At 39.9% G+C, this 16,742-nt stretch overlaps 1 protein-coding gene across 1 annotated transcript in view; it reads right to left on the bottom strand.

Annotated features, from left to right (window-relative positions):
- Nucleotides 1-16,742, bottom strand: part of TENM3 (teneurin transmembrane protein 3) — a 1,937,374-nt gene that overhangs the window by 167,506 nt on the left and 1,753,126 nt on the right. The window contains exon 13 of the mRNA XM_070757504.1: nt 11,918-12,155. Coding sequence (XP_070613605.1) covers nt 11,918-12,155 — 238 coding nt within the window. The remainder of the gene's footprint in view (nt 1-11,917; nt 12,156-16,742) is intronic.

Here is a 16,742-nt window from a genome sequence, read left to right as displayed (position 1 = left end):
CAGAGAGAAAGAAAGAGGGACAGAGAGAAAGATAGAGAGGGACAGAGAGAAAGAGAGGGACAGAGAGAAAGAAAGAGAGGGACCGAGAAAAAGAAAGAGAGGGACAGAAAGAAAGAGGGAGAGAGAAAGAGAGTGAGTGAGAGAAAGAAAGAGAGAGGGGGGAGAGAAAGAGGGAAAGATAGAGATGGAGAGAAAAAGGAAGAGGAGAGATAGAAAGGGAGAGAGAGAGAAAGGAGGAGACAGAGAGAGGGAGAGAGAGAGGGAGAGATATAAAGAGAGTGAGTGAGAGAAAGAGAGAAGAGAGAGAAAGAAAGAGAGGACAGAGAGAAAGAGAGAGAACTAGAAAGACAGAAGGACAGAGAGAAAGGGAGAGAGAGAGAAAGAGGAAGAATAAATATTAAATATTGTATTTGTTCCCATTTTGTTTTTTACTTTAAATAATGTATGTGCAGTGTGCATAGGGATTTGTTCACACGTTTTTTTAATAGTCCGGCCCTCCAACAGTCTGAGGGACAGTGAACTGGCCCCCTGTATAAAAAGTTTGGGGACCCCTGCTTTAAAGGGAGGAACACATTAAATATGAGTATGAAGTACTGGATATTTGTAAGATTTTAATGCCAGCACACTGTTAGATGTGTCTTAGTTCTAGTCTATAAACTGAATTATAGATATTGGTTAATTTATTTTTTAAATCCCTCTTCAATCTTAAAAATATTACTTCTATATTCATTCACAAAAAACATAGAACAGTAACAGTAACTCAGTTTCTATATTACTAAGTTGTCTTCACTACTAAATTATTTCTGAGTATATCTGAAAACTTTAAAGTCTTGAATGATTTGAAATTTTGCAGTGTTAAAGAACATTCCTTTTCTCATGCATCTGATTTAAGTCCCTCTTGGGTGTGCCACTATCTTAAGAAGCATAATAAGCTTAATAAATGTGAAACAGCAATAGCTATAAAAATCAGAGCTTAGGTCTGATTTCTTCTTTAAATAGCCTCAACTGAGGCTAATTTTTTAAAAAAATTGACTATACTATTGATAAAGTTATAAAATTTTTAGGTGTATCTTGCTTTTAACTAGATGATACAGAATATTTATTTTTAATATTTTTGTAAGCTGTTTAGAATAGAGCTATTTTGGATAAAAAGTGTATATTTCAAATAAAAGAAAAAAAAATCTACGATAGGCAATATGTTAACATTTTTTTAAATCACTTAAACCAAATGCTATATTTACCTTAGATAAATATATATATTACATTTATATATTTTATATATTAGTATAGAACAGAAGAGTCAATAGTGAACAGTGATCTTAGAGATTCCTTCCTATGCACTATACCAGTGATGGCGAACCTTTCTTCCCTCAGATGCCGAAAGAACATGTGTGTATGCTATCGCGCATGCGCGAGTGCCCACACCCATAATTCAAGGGAGGGGCGAAAACAGTCCCCCTCACCCCAGAGGCCCTCTGGATGCAGGGAACAGCCTATTTGACAACATATGGTGGGCCCAGTAGGCTTGTGTTTCACCCTCCCCAGGCCCCAAAGGCTTCCCTGGAGCTGGGGGAGGGTAAAAACGCCCTCCCTTATCCCCCCCCAGATGTTGTCAAACAAGCCAAAAACTGAGCTAGGGCAGCCGTTCAAGTGCCAGCAGATATGGCTCCACGTGCCACCTGTGGCACCCGTGCCATAGGTTTGCCATCATTGCATTACACTATAATTTTGAATTGTTTATTACTATGGTTTTTAATATTTGTGTTTGGTATTTTTATATGTATTGTCGTGAACAACCTTCCTTAGGTTATGTATTTCAGCCTTTGATGCTACCCTTTTTTTGGATTGGGCTAAAGCAGTGCTTCTCAATTATTTTCTGTGATGCCCCTTCCCCAGGAATAAGTAAACACCAATACAAGGTATCGGTATATGGTGGATCATATTCAGTTTGAGATTATGGATAAGAGAATGTATCAGATAATGAAATTGATCTGCAGGAACTGATGGGATGAGGTAAGAGGATATATGGCTAGTAACAGCAACAACAACAAGTGATCCTCTGCCCATTGGCACAGGGTATCCAACTCCTGCATAAGGGACCTCGAACGAGTACCCCCACAGCAATTCATGTGGGCTTTGTAGCCACTTTCTCCGTCAGGAGGACATGTTGATCTTGCAATCCCACATGAAAAGATTGAAGGGCCAATCGGGCCACCCTGAGCTCTAGACAATTGATGTTCTACCAGAGCTCTCATGGGAACTATCTGCCCTGAGCCGCCTTGGAGGCGAAGTGGGCACACCAGCCGAATAGGCTCGTGTCTGAGGTCATCAACAATCTCACCGACTCATGGAAATAACAGCCCTTCTCGATGGCTCCTGATACCCACCAATTGAAAGACCACAGCACCTCTGAAGGGATTCAGATCCTGGTGAACGATGAATTGCGACCTGCCCGCTGAGGGAGCAGCAGCTATTGGAGGAATCTGGCATGAAACTGTACCTAGTGAACGATGTCCAGGCATGAAACCATCTTCCCTGCGACAGGAGCACCACCGGTGCCTCTCTAGTTGTGCATAATTGATCTACTAAGGACCAGATGCTGTCCTGTTGCTCCTGGGAAAGAAAAATCTGAACTGAGATTGTGTCAATCAAAGCTCCAAGATGGGCCAGATTCATGGTAGTTTAGCCAGATTTACAGATAAACCATGGTCCAGCAGGCCTGTATTGTCATGGCCAGGTCTTTTTCCGCCAGCCACTGGGAAAAAGCCTAGATGAGCAGGTCAGCCAGAAAACCCTGGACCCTGATGGGAATCGACCTAAGGGAAGCTGTTATCACTGCCATGACCTTGGTAAACGTCCTAGGGGCTGAGGTCAGACCAAAGGGAAGGGCCGTGTATTGGTAATGGCACTCAATGTAGCAGAACCTCAAGTAACTTCGGTGACTTGGTCAAATAGTGACATGAACGCCAGATCTAAGGGAGCCTTACACCCCTTCTGCAGAGGTGCCATTGGGGCCAGGGATGGTCTCTGATTGAGTTCCTCTGCAATTCCTTCCTTGATGGTTGCAGCTAGCCAAGCCTTCAAGAATTGGGAAATGTCCAGCTCTGACATCTCTTCCGGGCGGAACCCCGCCGCAGTAGGAGTAGAGGAAAGAGAAGGGCGCTCTCTGGGACCACCAGAGGATGCTGTCCCATCGTGCCACCCCAGAACAGACAGTTGCTGCCTGCTGAGGAAAACATTTTTTGGGGGAGGGGGGGGAATAGAATGCTACAGTGAAAGCCGCAGAGCAACCAGCAGAAAGTAGGCAGACTTACGCCAAAGCCCGCTGCTCCTGTACCAATGGAGATAGGAGGACAGCCACTAAGGGGGACTCCTACTCCAGACAAGAGGCACTAATGAAGTGCTGCCTCAGGAGCCACAAAAAAGGCATGAAAAGGTCGACTCTACTAAGGCCTCCAACAGGGGCACTCCAAGGCAACCATGGGTGAGCCTTGATCAGTCCCAGACCTGGCTCCATGTCAATGACTAGCTGCCAAAAGGAGGTGGCAGAATACAAGTGTCAAAATGGCAGCCTTACTGATATGAATGACAGACAAAATGGCAGCCACAGGTCTGTTTGAAAAATCCAACCCTTGGGCAAAATGGTGCTCCTGCTAAAAAAAAAACCGGGCGAGCCGACAATAATTAATAATGCCTTACTCAGGCAGACAAGCGGCTGTGACACAAAGGCAGGGCGCCTTAGTTCTTCAGAGGCCTGCAACAAATCTAAGTAAGAAGCCAGTCTACGGAGAAGGGAGGCATACAAATCTAATTAATAATAATAATTATTATTACTACTACTACTACTATTGAAAAGCAGTCCAAAAAGTCAAAGCACTCAGACGGCCCAAATTCCGAAGCAGCTAGCCCACACTGCAGTAGAAAGCCCACTAAGTGCTAAAAATGATGTAAAAAGCCAAAGCAGTAAGCTCACGCAGAAAGTAAAAATCAAGCTGCTAGCCGGCACCACAGCCAAAGGCAAGTAGAGCAACTCAGAAAAAAAGCGAAAACTAATAGCTCAGTGTCCCACCAGTCAGGTGGGACCTCAAAAAATGGCCACGACTTGGAGCAGCACTGGCCCTTCATCTAGCTCCCCCCGCCCAGCAATTCAAAGTAGCCTGTCCAGGAGCCTAAAAGCAACGCAAAACAGGCATTCACTGCGAACCCAGAGAAACTGTAGGGGAGCAAAATAATGTCATTCCAGTCAAAGGTCCAAGAAAAGGAGAAATGAAAAGGAGAAATCAGGGAAAGTCCAGAATAGGTGAATAAAATTCACAAAGGATCAACCCAGAGCTCACAGGAGCTGAAATAAAGGCGTCCATGAGCTGAGGACTGAGATGAATGACTGAGGATGATGTCATCAGAGAGGTGAATCCTCAGAAAATTCAACCAGGTCCATAGAGCTATGTGGCTAGAGTAACCCATCCTGGACTCTTCTTTAGATGTGAGGGGGAAAGGAGATGTGTTACCTTTGTAATGAACAATGAAGGAACCTGGTTCCAGGTTTGCATTCCTTTTTGAAATAATTCATGTAGCATTCAGCATTTCAGTCATTTTGCCTTTCATTTTTTAAATGATAACATTTTCTAATGATATTACAATGAGCCATAAAACCTTGGGATAAGAATGAAACTACTAGTGATTTATTCCATAATCTCTGGTCATCATCATTATCATAATGTTATCAAGCAGGGCTGTCAAAATTTTTCAAAGAGTATTTTGCAATGTCGTAAACATGAACAAAGCATCTCTCTTTAAAAATTTAAAGCAGTTGCCTGCTTTGCAAGTATTATGCAATGGGCTTCAGATACAACATTGGTTGTCTATGAGAGAGTGTGTGCCTGCATATAAGAAGTAAAATCAAAGGTCTTTGCAGAGACATGCATGTGGGACAGCCAGAATTAACTTTAAAGCAGCTGCACTCACCAGTTTGCAAATTATTATTTGCCAAAATTTTGCCAAAATCAGCTGCTTTAACAATTCAACATTGAGTAGATAAAATGAAGATTTAGGGGTGGGCAGCTACGCACAAAACTACTAGAAGGGCAGATTTCCTATACAAAGTTAAACTCAGGCTATAAGCAGCTTCCTACTGCTTTCTTAATCAAGTACAAATAGCTCTTGATTATGTCTTGCCAGATAAACAAGATGATAGTATAATTATAAAATGACAATTTTGTTTGAATCAGCACAGATTGTTCAAATGCTATTATTGCATATTTGATTTGAATCCTGTTTTTTTCATCCAATATAGTGAAGCACACAGCGGTGTTGAATTTTAAGAAAACACTTAAAAATAATTTTTTTAAAAAAATTCAGGAAGCTTAAGATAAATTATAACCAAAATAAGAATTTATAAAATGGATAGAGAAACAAAAATAATAATTTCAAAATTAAACTATATTATGTATTAATAAATATAACGGGGCTGTTTCAGAAGTTGTCTTGAATGATAACTCCAAATATCAGACAGGAATAGAAATGACCACGTCTGTCCAGTCTGAGGACTGAGTTCTAACTGGAAATTGTAACACCCTCTCTAAGGTGTTTTTTTTCATTTGAGCCTTATTCTGTTCAGTTCAGCATATTATTTTATCTTCTGGTTAGGGCTGAAAAAACCTTTTTCAGAGGGAGTAGGAATGCAAACAAGCCTGCAAAGCTTTAGGGCAGGAAAAAACTGCTTCATAGGGAGTAGTAATAAAAAAATGCTGCAAGCCAGAAAAATTGTTAGCACCGTATTAGGGCTGAAAAAGCCTTTTTCAGAGAGAGTAGGAATGAAAGCCTGCAAAGACTTAGGACTGAGAAAACCCTTCTTCAGGGAGAGTAGGAAACTAGAAAGATCATTAGCACCTAGGTAGGGCTGGAGAAAAAAGCTTCGAAAAAGCTACATTCGGAGAATAAGACACTCCCAAATTTTCACCCTCTTTTAGGGAGGAAAAAGGTGAGTCTTATACTCCGAAAAAATATGGTAACAGAAAGAAAAAACCCACAAAATAGTTAGAATGTTAAAAAAGATGCATTAAAAAAACATTGTACAGTATATCTATTATCCCCTCAAGTTGAATACTGATTATTATTCAGCACAACATTAGTTCTACCACTTGTGAAACAGGCCCTCCCCAAAATTTTAAACTACATTTATTTGCAACTTGTTCATTTGCCTTCTATGTGTTATCTTAATGATAAAATAGTTAGCAGGAAAAACAATAATAATGAAACAGAAGAAAATTAAGTTTCAAAACTCTGTTAACAAACTGTTATTGTAATCCACTCATAGAAAATTTACCATGGCATTTTAAGTAACCCGAATCATCTGAAAAGTTATAAATAGTTCTTCCCGGGACAAAAATTCATGATTGTTTCTTAATATTCTCCCTTGTCAATTGTTGTTTAATTAAATGTAGTAAATTCAGTCTCAAGAATAAATTTATCTTCCAGTCAGAGTGCAAGCAGAAGTAGTTACCAGTTAAGTGTAATAAATCCACCCAATCTCCCTCCATTCTTCCCTGCCTTCCAGCTAAAGCCATAATGTTGAAGAAGTATGCAGACAAACTTCAGAACAAAAGATAAAATCCACTTTTCTGGATCAAAGTCCTGTTGTGTATCTTTATTCAAAGATAAATCTTCAGATTCTAACATTCTTTGAACAATCATTAAAGTTTGATCAAGATTTTGAAAGGGAACTTATTTAAGAGAACTTAATCAGGGAATATGAATATATATGTGTACACACACACCCCACCCCCACCCACAATGGTACCTCTATTTAAGAACTTAATTTGTTCTGTGACCAGTTCTTAAGTAGAAAAGTTTGTAAGTAGAAGCAATTTTTCCCTTAGGAATCAATGTAGAAGCAAATAATGCATGCAAAACCATTAGGAAAGAAATAAAAGCTCGGAATTTGGGTGGGAGGAAGAAGAGGAGGAGGACAGTTACTGCCGAAGGAAGATGGTGAGGTGAGGGGAATTTTAAAAAATCCAAAACTTTAAGGCTAAAAAAAAGAGGACTCTGAGGCAGCAAGGAGGAGCACGCGCCCCCCCCCCATACACCCGGCGTGAGGCTCCCTCTCATACACTGCACCAGAAAGAGAAACCCAGGCAGGCGAGAGGGGGGAAGCTCCCATTCCTTTGACCGAAAGGTGGCTGCTGCTGCTGCTACCTGCTTCCTCTTCCTTCCCGTGCTGAAGGGCTCCCCTCTTTTCTTGCTCGCTTTGTAGCCGGCACCTTTTCTTCACTGTAGTGACTCCTCGGTTTGGCTGAAGCCAAGTTGATTCGACTGGGGCGAAGCGCCCCCTTTTGCCTTTCCGCGCCCAGACGTTCCACGAGGCAACCTCGCATCGTGTGTGTGGGAGGCAGCGCGAGGGAGTCACCACAGCAAAGTAGTTTATTCTGTCTCCAAGCGCCCAGAGAATAATAATAATTAATAATAATAATAATAATAATAATAATTTATTAGATTTTGTATGCCGCCCCTCTCCAAAGACTCGGGGCGGCTCACAGCAATAATAAAGACAATGTTATAGCGAAACAAATCTAATATTAAAAAAGAAAGCATATAAAACCCTATCATATTTAAAAACCAAACAACACATACATACCAAACATAAAATATAAAAGCCTTGGGGAAGGTGTCTCAACTCCCCCATGCCTGGGGATAAAGGAAAATGCTCCGTTCGCTCTGGGCTGCCCAGAGCGACGAGAGCGTTTATTTTCTCTGGGTGCTGGCAGAGGCTTATATCCTCTCCAAGCGCCCAGAGAAAGGAAAATGCTTCATTCACTCTGGACTGCCAAAGTCTCCTTAAGCACCACCGTAAAGCTCCTCTGGCAGCCTAGAAAAGCCCTAGATGGCCGGGATTAAAGGGGAAATGGCAGGAAACTGGCTGGGCCTTCGTGCCGCTCTCAAATTTCCTACGAATTTTTCCAGGCTTGGGTTCTGAAGTAGAAAATGGTTCCTAAGAAGAGGGGGGGAAATCTTGAATACCTGGTTCTTATCTAGAAAAGTTCTTAAGTAGAGGCATTCTTAAGTAGAGGTACCACTGTATGTATGTATAGTATGTATGTATGTATGTATGTATGTATGCATGCATTCATGCACACACCCCTCTATATTTCAATCCAAGATTATAAGAATATATAAGGTATTTTGTACATTTAAAAAGTACAGAATCTAGTGGTGAAAGACTAATGTCTCTTCACACACACACCACACCAAACGTTGCCGTGCTTTTCCATACAGAAGAAACAGAGGTTATCTAGAACAACATATAGCAAAAGGGAAAAAAGTGAAAAGGCAATTAGAGTCCATGCAACTGCTGCTCAACTTTTAAAGCAAAATAAAACAGTAAAGTCAAAAATTGAATAGGAAAACTCTGGGATGCTTAGAAAATGAAACTGCTTGACAGGAAGACAGATATGGCCAATGATTTTTCAATTGCTTCCAGAGGGATTGGAATCTTCAAGACACCCCCCCCTTCCCCTGGGTCCATGATTGTCCAAAAGTCATCTTGGGTCACCCCAAGCGCTCCCATTTAAAACCAGAGAGCAGCATTGCTAAAGAACCAGCTTTAGCAATGAATATAGATTGCTGGTAAGAGAAAAAAGAAAATCTTATCGGCAGCACCCATCTTGTGAGAAAAGCAAGAAGGTGGGGATTTTACTGATAAGTAGAGAAAAACAGATACAGGATTTCTATTGCATCTGTTTTCTTTCCTCTTCCGGCTGTAGAGAGGATTTCTTCTTATTGGATCTAATTATTTCTTCAAACAACTTCTTTCCCAAGAATGGCTTGGCTGAAAGTTTTACTTTTGAATAGAATAGAAATAGAAATAGCAACCACCTCTAGTATCAACTGTTTTCATTCTGGTCCATTTATTTGTCTCAGGAACACTGACATCGTATGTATATTCACTTCACATCCGGGAAATAACATGTCCATATTTGAGAAGGAGAGAGGAAATAGTTAACAAGCCTTATTCACAGACCCAATATTGGATACAGAGTACTTTTTCTCACTTTTGCCTGTTACTAGCTCATCAATTATCTAGTAGGTAAATACTAGTGTTTGCAGTGTTGCATTAGGTTGCTACTTATGAGTTAGCTATGTTGGCAAGTAACAGAGCATTCAAGTCTGTGGGCAGCATACTAGTGATCTTTGGAATCCTGTAGAGCAGGGCTGTCAAACTCCCGGCCCAAGGGCCAGATGCGTTATACACAGGACATTCCCATGCTCGCATGGTAATGTTTAGTGAAGAGGGGAAAAGTCCCAATACGTCACCTGATAATGCCGTGACTTTGACAATCCTGCTGTAGAGACATCAGCTTGTGGAATATTTTCATTCATTTAGCCATTGAATACCTTAGAACAGGAGTGTCAAATTCATGGCGCGTAGGCTGGATGTGACATACGCTGGCCACGCCCACCCCAATTTAGTGAAGGGGGGGAAAAGTTGCGATAGATCTCGTGATGACAACATGATGCTGTGAGTTTGACACCCCTGCTTTAGACAATTTACAGTGATACCTCGTCTTACAAACGCCTCATCATACAAACTTTTCGAGATACAAACCCGGGGTTAAAGATTTTTTTGCCTCTTCTTACAAACTATTTTCACCTTACAAACCCACCGCCGCTGCTGGGATGCCCCGCCTTCGGACTTCCATTGCCAGAAAAGCACCCATTTTTGTGCTGCTGGGATTCTCCTGAGGCTCCCCTCCATGGGAAACCCCACCTCCGGACTTCCGTGTTTTTGTGATTATTATTATTATTATTTATTAGATTTGTATGCCGCCCCTCTCCGTAGACTGCAGGGAAATCCCAGCAGGGGAATCCCAGCAGCGCAAAAATGGGTGCTTCGCTGGCAACAGAAGTCTAGAAGTGGGGTTTCCCATGGAGGGGAGCCTCAGGGAAATCCCAGCAGCGCAAAAACGGGTGCTTCGGCTGGCAAAAGGGGTGAATTTTGGCTTGCACGCATTAATCACTTTTCCATTGATTCCTATGGGAAACATTGTTTCGTCTTACAAACTTTTCACCTTAAGACCTCGTCCCGGAACCAATTAAGTTTGTAAGACAAGGTATCACTGTATTCAGTTCTAATGGAAAAAGTATTTGAAGTAAACCGACATCAGGAAGCTACTCAGGAGGTAAGATACTTCCTGAAATGAAGTATTTTAAAAAAAAACCAGGGGGGGGGGGAAAACAGTTTTGCAGCTTTTGTCCTAACATTATGTTTACTACTTTAAGTTAATTTTGGTAAATAGGCAGCTGCAGAAGTTTAATTAATAAAATGTCATTAACTAAAGCAGAACCAAATCTGTTGTGATAGCAATAGGGAGAATTAAAACAGTAATAAAGAAAAAATCAAAAGGTTTAGAGGTTTCAGTTATTTTAGAAAACATAAATTATGTGTTCTGCAGTATAGAACATTGCTGATAAGAATTCAGGGATTTTATTTGGCTGCTCTATGGCAACAAATAGTGTTTTGTTGTTTTCTTTTCAGTTTGTCTTATAAGTAATTATTGCTGGATTGGTTTATTCTTTCTTTTTTTAAAAAAAAACAAACCTTAATTGGATAGATTCATAGCTTGAGAAAAGCATTGGTAAATCCTTTAGTAGGCCTTCAACGGACTGTCAAAGTGAGTATGTTTGTTTTGTGTGGCTTAATTGTAAACATTTGATTGTTTGATATGTTCCATATCAGAATGTCAGCATCTACTTATTTTATTAATACGATTTTTGCCTCACTTTTCTTCTTATAAAGCAATCAGTGGATTTTCTGTATAAGCTGGTTGTTGAACTACCACTGTAGTGTCCAAAAATACGCATATGATCAAAGATGTAATGCTTTGTTTAGGACCATTGTGTAAATCAATTCTCTTACTTCTCTTTTTACTATTTTTTCTTCTTCTATTTCCCTTCTCCATGCCCAACAGTTGTTTTATAATATTTGCTTGATCAAGACTAGACTCTATACATTTTACAAGTGGATTGTGATAAAGCTTATATGATAATAAACTTTTAGCCTTTAATATGCCATAAACCTTTTGTTGCTGCAGTGGAATCAGGGAAAACAGGCCAAAATAATGCCACCAAATACAAATCAAAGGACAAGAAATGATAAGAATCATATACAAAATTTTAAAAGAAGAACGTATCTTCTATGTTGCTAAAAATTGCCTTATGAGGGAGATGGGCATTGTCTAGATTTGGTAAATAAATAAAATAAATACATGCAAACTTCTCTAATAGCACCACTTCCAAATTTCTAATCTAATTCTTATTTACCAAAGATTAAACATTATTGATGAAAATTAAGAGTTGTCTGACCATTAGACCAGCATATAAGCCCCCCCCCCCCAAATGAAGTAGAAATTACATGCATCAAGATAATGACAATAAAGTGACTTTAGAGAGTGTGGCCTGTGCTAAACCTTTGTGATAGGTAAAATCAATGAACAGGCAAGTAGGGATTGCAGGAACACTCCTGTGTGGTAGAATAATAACATTTTGAAAATTAGTCTCTGCCCTATCTTATGTTTTTCTCTTTCTCTGGATTGAATAATATTTTTCAATATCCTTCCCCTTAGTAGCCTGCTCCTCACGCCCAAGATCAGGTCTGTATTCCTTCACAGCCTTAAATCTACCACAAAATGTTGGTTCATACAGTAAGCTAACTCCAAACTTAATATACTACATGCTGGCTAGTGTTATGGGTTAACGCTGTATATATGGGAAGAATGAAATTCAAATGTCAGCTTCGAACAAGGTGGTAGCACTATGGTAAATTAAAATTCCAGCTGTGCTAACAAAACAAGGGAAGCACAAATTTCAGATTTCTAGTATGCTGAGCATAACTATAGTCTTAAAGGTCCTAAAGGATTACCTGCTTTCCAGTGGCACATTACTGCCAAGGACCCAGCTGTCCTGCAGCTGGACCGACTCGGGTGTGGTTTGCAGCTCGGCGGGCAAAGCAGCCGGCGGGGCCGGACTCTGGTTCCTCCTATTTGTCAGTGTATTTCTGTTAAGGGAGGTGATAGATGGGTGATTCTGTGCTGAATGCTGCTTGTGAGAAGGTGGCAAAGGTTGCAGGGTCGACTGGCCTTGGTTATTTGGAGGTTGCTCTGAGAAAAAAGAAAATTAAAGTTTGTTATAGATCATCCTTATCTTTCCTAAAGCTAAAGCAAACACTAATAGCCCATTTTCTAAAATATTAGCATATATTCTATTAGCTAGTTTCAATTACATTCTTTAAAACTTTACCCATAGTAGGCAAAGTTCTAATTAATATACAACAGATGGTAGAACTACTTTAATTTATCTTTGCTTTAATTTATTTCAATTTTTAATGACTTATCAATATCTATACAGGAAATAACGACGTATCTCATAATGTAATCTTAGATTTTTTTTAAAAGTCAATTTTGAAATTAAACAGGCAATTTCAACAGAATATAATGTTTTTGTATATATCCCTATAATTATATAATGAAAAGTTCTCTTAAAAGGAAAAAAACACAAGCTTTATTTTACTGCAATAAATTATTGCAATTTTGCTGCTAAACAGCAGGAGATTATCCTAGCTTAGTGCCTTTCAAATCAGGCAGATCTGCACTATGATCTGCTAATAGATGCTAACTATTCTCTAGCAGAAGGTCACTCTGTGAAGCAGATGTTGCTTCATGGATATTTAACAGACTGAATCACATCTGATTACAACGTCAGAAGACTCATATACTTAATGACCGTTACATCCATTAGAACACATATAGAACAGATTTTCCAATTTCACACTATGTGATATAACTATGTTTCGAAGTGAATCACAGGTAATCAGAGAATCTTGTAATCACAACAATGATATAAAGATGTTATGTCTCTCAACAACAATAAAAAATAATTCCAGGCAGGATAACTAGCATTAGTTTTCAAAATGTCTTTTATTCTATATTTAAGATTTTTTTATTTTGCACATATAACAGAAACACATGGCATATATTATAGACCAGGTATGTTTCTGTCTTATGTGCAAAATATGGAAAACAAATATACACAGTTTAAGCATGACCAAAGTTAAAAATGTAAAAAAATTTTCAACCTTTTCTTGGAATTTGGTTTTGAAATACCTCAACAAAAAATATGCTATATATGAAGAATATGTTATTATTCAGGTAGCATACAATTAATCAGCTTTGCCCTTATCAACATCAGTGGGTGTTAGTGCATGTGATTAAAATCAGTATAGAAAGCTTTAGGGCTTCAGGATAATTTAAAAGACTAAAGCTCACAACAGCTTTTAAAAAGAATCTACTTAAAACTTTATCTGATTTAGATTAGAAGTTAATTATCAGTCAGTAGAGAATTAACTTTCATCATTATATGAAAATATATATAAAATGATCAGTTGCACAACAGGAAACCACATCTTACGTCTCTATATATAGAATACTAATTTTGCCTCCTGACTGAAGAGACTAATATATTTGCTATGTGCTTATTCATATTTAACACGTCTGTTTTCTCAGCGTAGTTTGTTTAGCAAAATCATGGACATTTATACACTACCATTTTATAGTACAGTGATCCCCCGAGTTTCGCGATCCCAATCTTCGCTAAACGCTATGTCGCGATTTTTCTACCCGGAAGTAAAAACACCATCTGCGCATGCGCGCCCTTTTTTTCTATGGCCACGCATGCGTAGATGGTGGAGTTTGCGTTCCCCGCCGGGCAGATCAGCTGCTGGGCGGCTTCCCTGGGTCTTCCCCCTCTTGCTGGCGGGAGGGCGAGCGGCGGGCATCAGCGAGGAGCCAGGGTTTCCCCTTTGCGTGGGCAGCCGGTAAGACCCCAGCGCCGCTTCCCAGCTGAGTCCTGAAGCCAAACGCGGAAGTTCGCCTTTGGGTTTGGCTTCAGGACTCAGCTGGGAAGCAGCGCGAGCGAACGGCGTGGGCGGGCGAAGGGCGGGCGCGCGGCGGGCATCAGCGAGGAGCCGGGGTTTCCGCTTTGCGTGGGCGGCTGGTAAGACCCCAGCGCCGCTTCCCAGCTGAGTCCTGAAGCCAAACGCGGAAGTTTGCCTTTGCCGTTTGGCTTCAGGACTCAGCTGGGAAGCGGCGCGAGTGAACGGCGTGGGCGGGCGAGCGGCAGGCGCGCGGGCAGGCAGGCGGCGGACAAGCGGCGGGTGGCCAAGTGGCGGGCGCGGCAGCAGCGAGGAGCCGAAGATCTGCGTGGGCGGCGGGGAAACCCCAATCTTCGGCTCCTCGCTGCTGCGGCGGAAGTAAAAACACCATCTGCGCATGCGCAGATGGTGTTTTTACTTCCGCACCACTACTTCGCGAAGAATCGATTGTCGCGAGGGGTCCTGGAACGGAACCCTCGCGATAATCAGGGGACCACTGTACAGTAAATATTTCAAGATCATATCCCCCTGCAACTTTTAAGCAGTAAAAGCAGCAGTGATACAAAGGAAGTGAAAGTGAAATCATTTTACTCATTACTTTATTTAATGGGAGGAGGGGGAGAGACAACTTGAATTCCCTTTATGGCAACTGTAAATTCCCAGTAAGAAAGGCAACAGCCCAGTCCTATCCTTCTCTGGTTTTACATATTTATTATTAATTGCTAATCAAATGTCTCTGCTGCCAATTCAGCAGTTTGCTTTGAAATAGGTCAGCGAGGAACTAAGCCTAGGTCTACTGTAAAATAAATCACCGTGAACAATATTCTTATTATTGTATAGTTTAACAAATAGTAACTGTGCAAATTTTACCTCTACAATTAATTAAAGAAGCCCAACTTTTTTCAGAATTTTCAGTCCAGGAAAAAAAAAGATAAGTAACTTAAATAACATTTGGGATTCTATTTGGAGAGATTCCATGTAAAGATCAGGCTATTTTAACTATAGAAATGTATTGTGGCTACATTTTGTGTGGAACATTTCTTTCAAATTATTTTCAAAGCATGTAAATTCCTAATAATTACCTTGTCGTAATACAAAATACATTATTTTTCTACAAAAATGAGCTCTCTGCTTTGTATGTTACTATTTGGCCAGATAAGAGTGCTGCTGAAAACTAGTGAGTCTCAGAGTGGTTATTACAGAAGAAAAGGCAACAGGCCTTATACAAACAAGATATAATCATGCTGAAAAGCATCCAATAGTCTTGGCAATGGATCAATATTGATGCCTATTCTTTTTTATAAAGGTCCTGTATATGGAATAGTTTCAGGCAGTACTCCAGAACGCAAACCTTTAACATGGGAAAGATTACACTGCACTACCATCTATTTCTGCCAAATGCATGTTGTCTTATTGTGTGATTATAAAGGTAATGTTACATTAGTGATCCAAGATTTTTATTTGAACATTTGAGTCTTCCAAGATAGAAATAATGGACCACAGACAAAAACTATGTCTGTTTTACACTTGAGTCTAAGGTGGTCAATTACTATATCTTTCATAACTGTGGCAGACAAATGTTCAGAAGGTGCAGTTTTTCCTGTCACATTGCTGCAATGATGGGGCATGCCACAGCTGTCAAAACCTATTCATTCCATATAGCTATTAGGGATGCTGGAGCGCCTTTCAAAGCCAAGTTTTGGCAGGTCTAATTGATACATGTGAAAGATTCTTTTCAATCTTAGTGAAATGTCATTCAGTTGTTGAGTGATTCTGAAGCAGCTGTGGCCAAGTGCATTCTAGGTGTTTGTCTGACAGTTCCATTTTGATGCTAAATAAAGGGGAAAAATATTCAGCCTAAATGGTTTCAAGACAACAGCTACAATGAATGATTAGAAAAAGGCACATATTCAATAAAATGAAGGATCATGGAAGAGAACAACTACATTAATTTCACTAAGGCAGGAAAAATACATTATTTAGGCATTCAAAATATAAAATATATCATATGTTTGCTACATATAAGTTAAAAGTAGTTCAGCAATCTCATTAAACAAAGCTGAAGTATACATAGCTAATATATGTTCCACTGTATATATTATCTTCATAAGATAAAATCACAATCCTATGAAAACCAATGAGTGGATAAGTTGTTAAGTATAACTTTACTAATATTAACTGAATATATTTTTCAGCAAAGTGGAAGCAGTAACAAACACGAGTAATGCTGGCAGACCACATACAATCCTACAATCTATATGCTGAATGGGTGTGGAGGGTTTAAATTACATTAAGTCCTCAAAATCCATGACGGTACACATTTATGCTGCCAGGCATGGGGAGACTCACACTCCCCCCCCTATCTTTTTGACTCTAGTATTTGAGAATGGTGTGTTTGTGTAAAATTGAATGTTTTTTAAAGTAATAATGGGTTTTTTAATTAGTTTTAATATTGGATTTGTATCATATTTGCACCTCTATAACTGGTCTGGTTTGGTGCTGCAACCCAACAGGACCAACACAGACTTCAAAAAATAATCAGAACTGCAGAAAAAACAATTGCTGCCAACCTGCCTTCCATTGACGACCTGTATACTGCAAGAGTCAAAAAGAGGGCAGGGAAAATATTTACTGACCTCTCGCATCCTGGACATAAACTGTTTCAACTCCTACACTCAAAACGTTAATACAGAGCACTGCACACCAAGACAACAAGACACACGAACAGTTTTTTCCGAACGCCATCACTCTACTAAACAAATAATTCCCTCAACACTGTCAGACTTTTTACTAAATCTGCACTTCTATTCTACTAGTT

Source organism: Erythrolamprus reginae, chromosome 7 (assembly GCF_031021105.1).
Source record: "Erythrolamprus reginae isolate rEryReg1 chromosome 7, rEryReg1.hap1, whole genome shotgun sequence".
NCBI lineage: Eukaryota > Metazoa > Chordata > Lepidosauria > Squamata > Dipsadidae > Erythrolamprus > Erythrolamprus reginae.
Note: the sequence above shows the minus strand (reverse complement) of the source record. Positions and strands in the feature narration are given on the sequence as shown.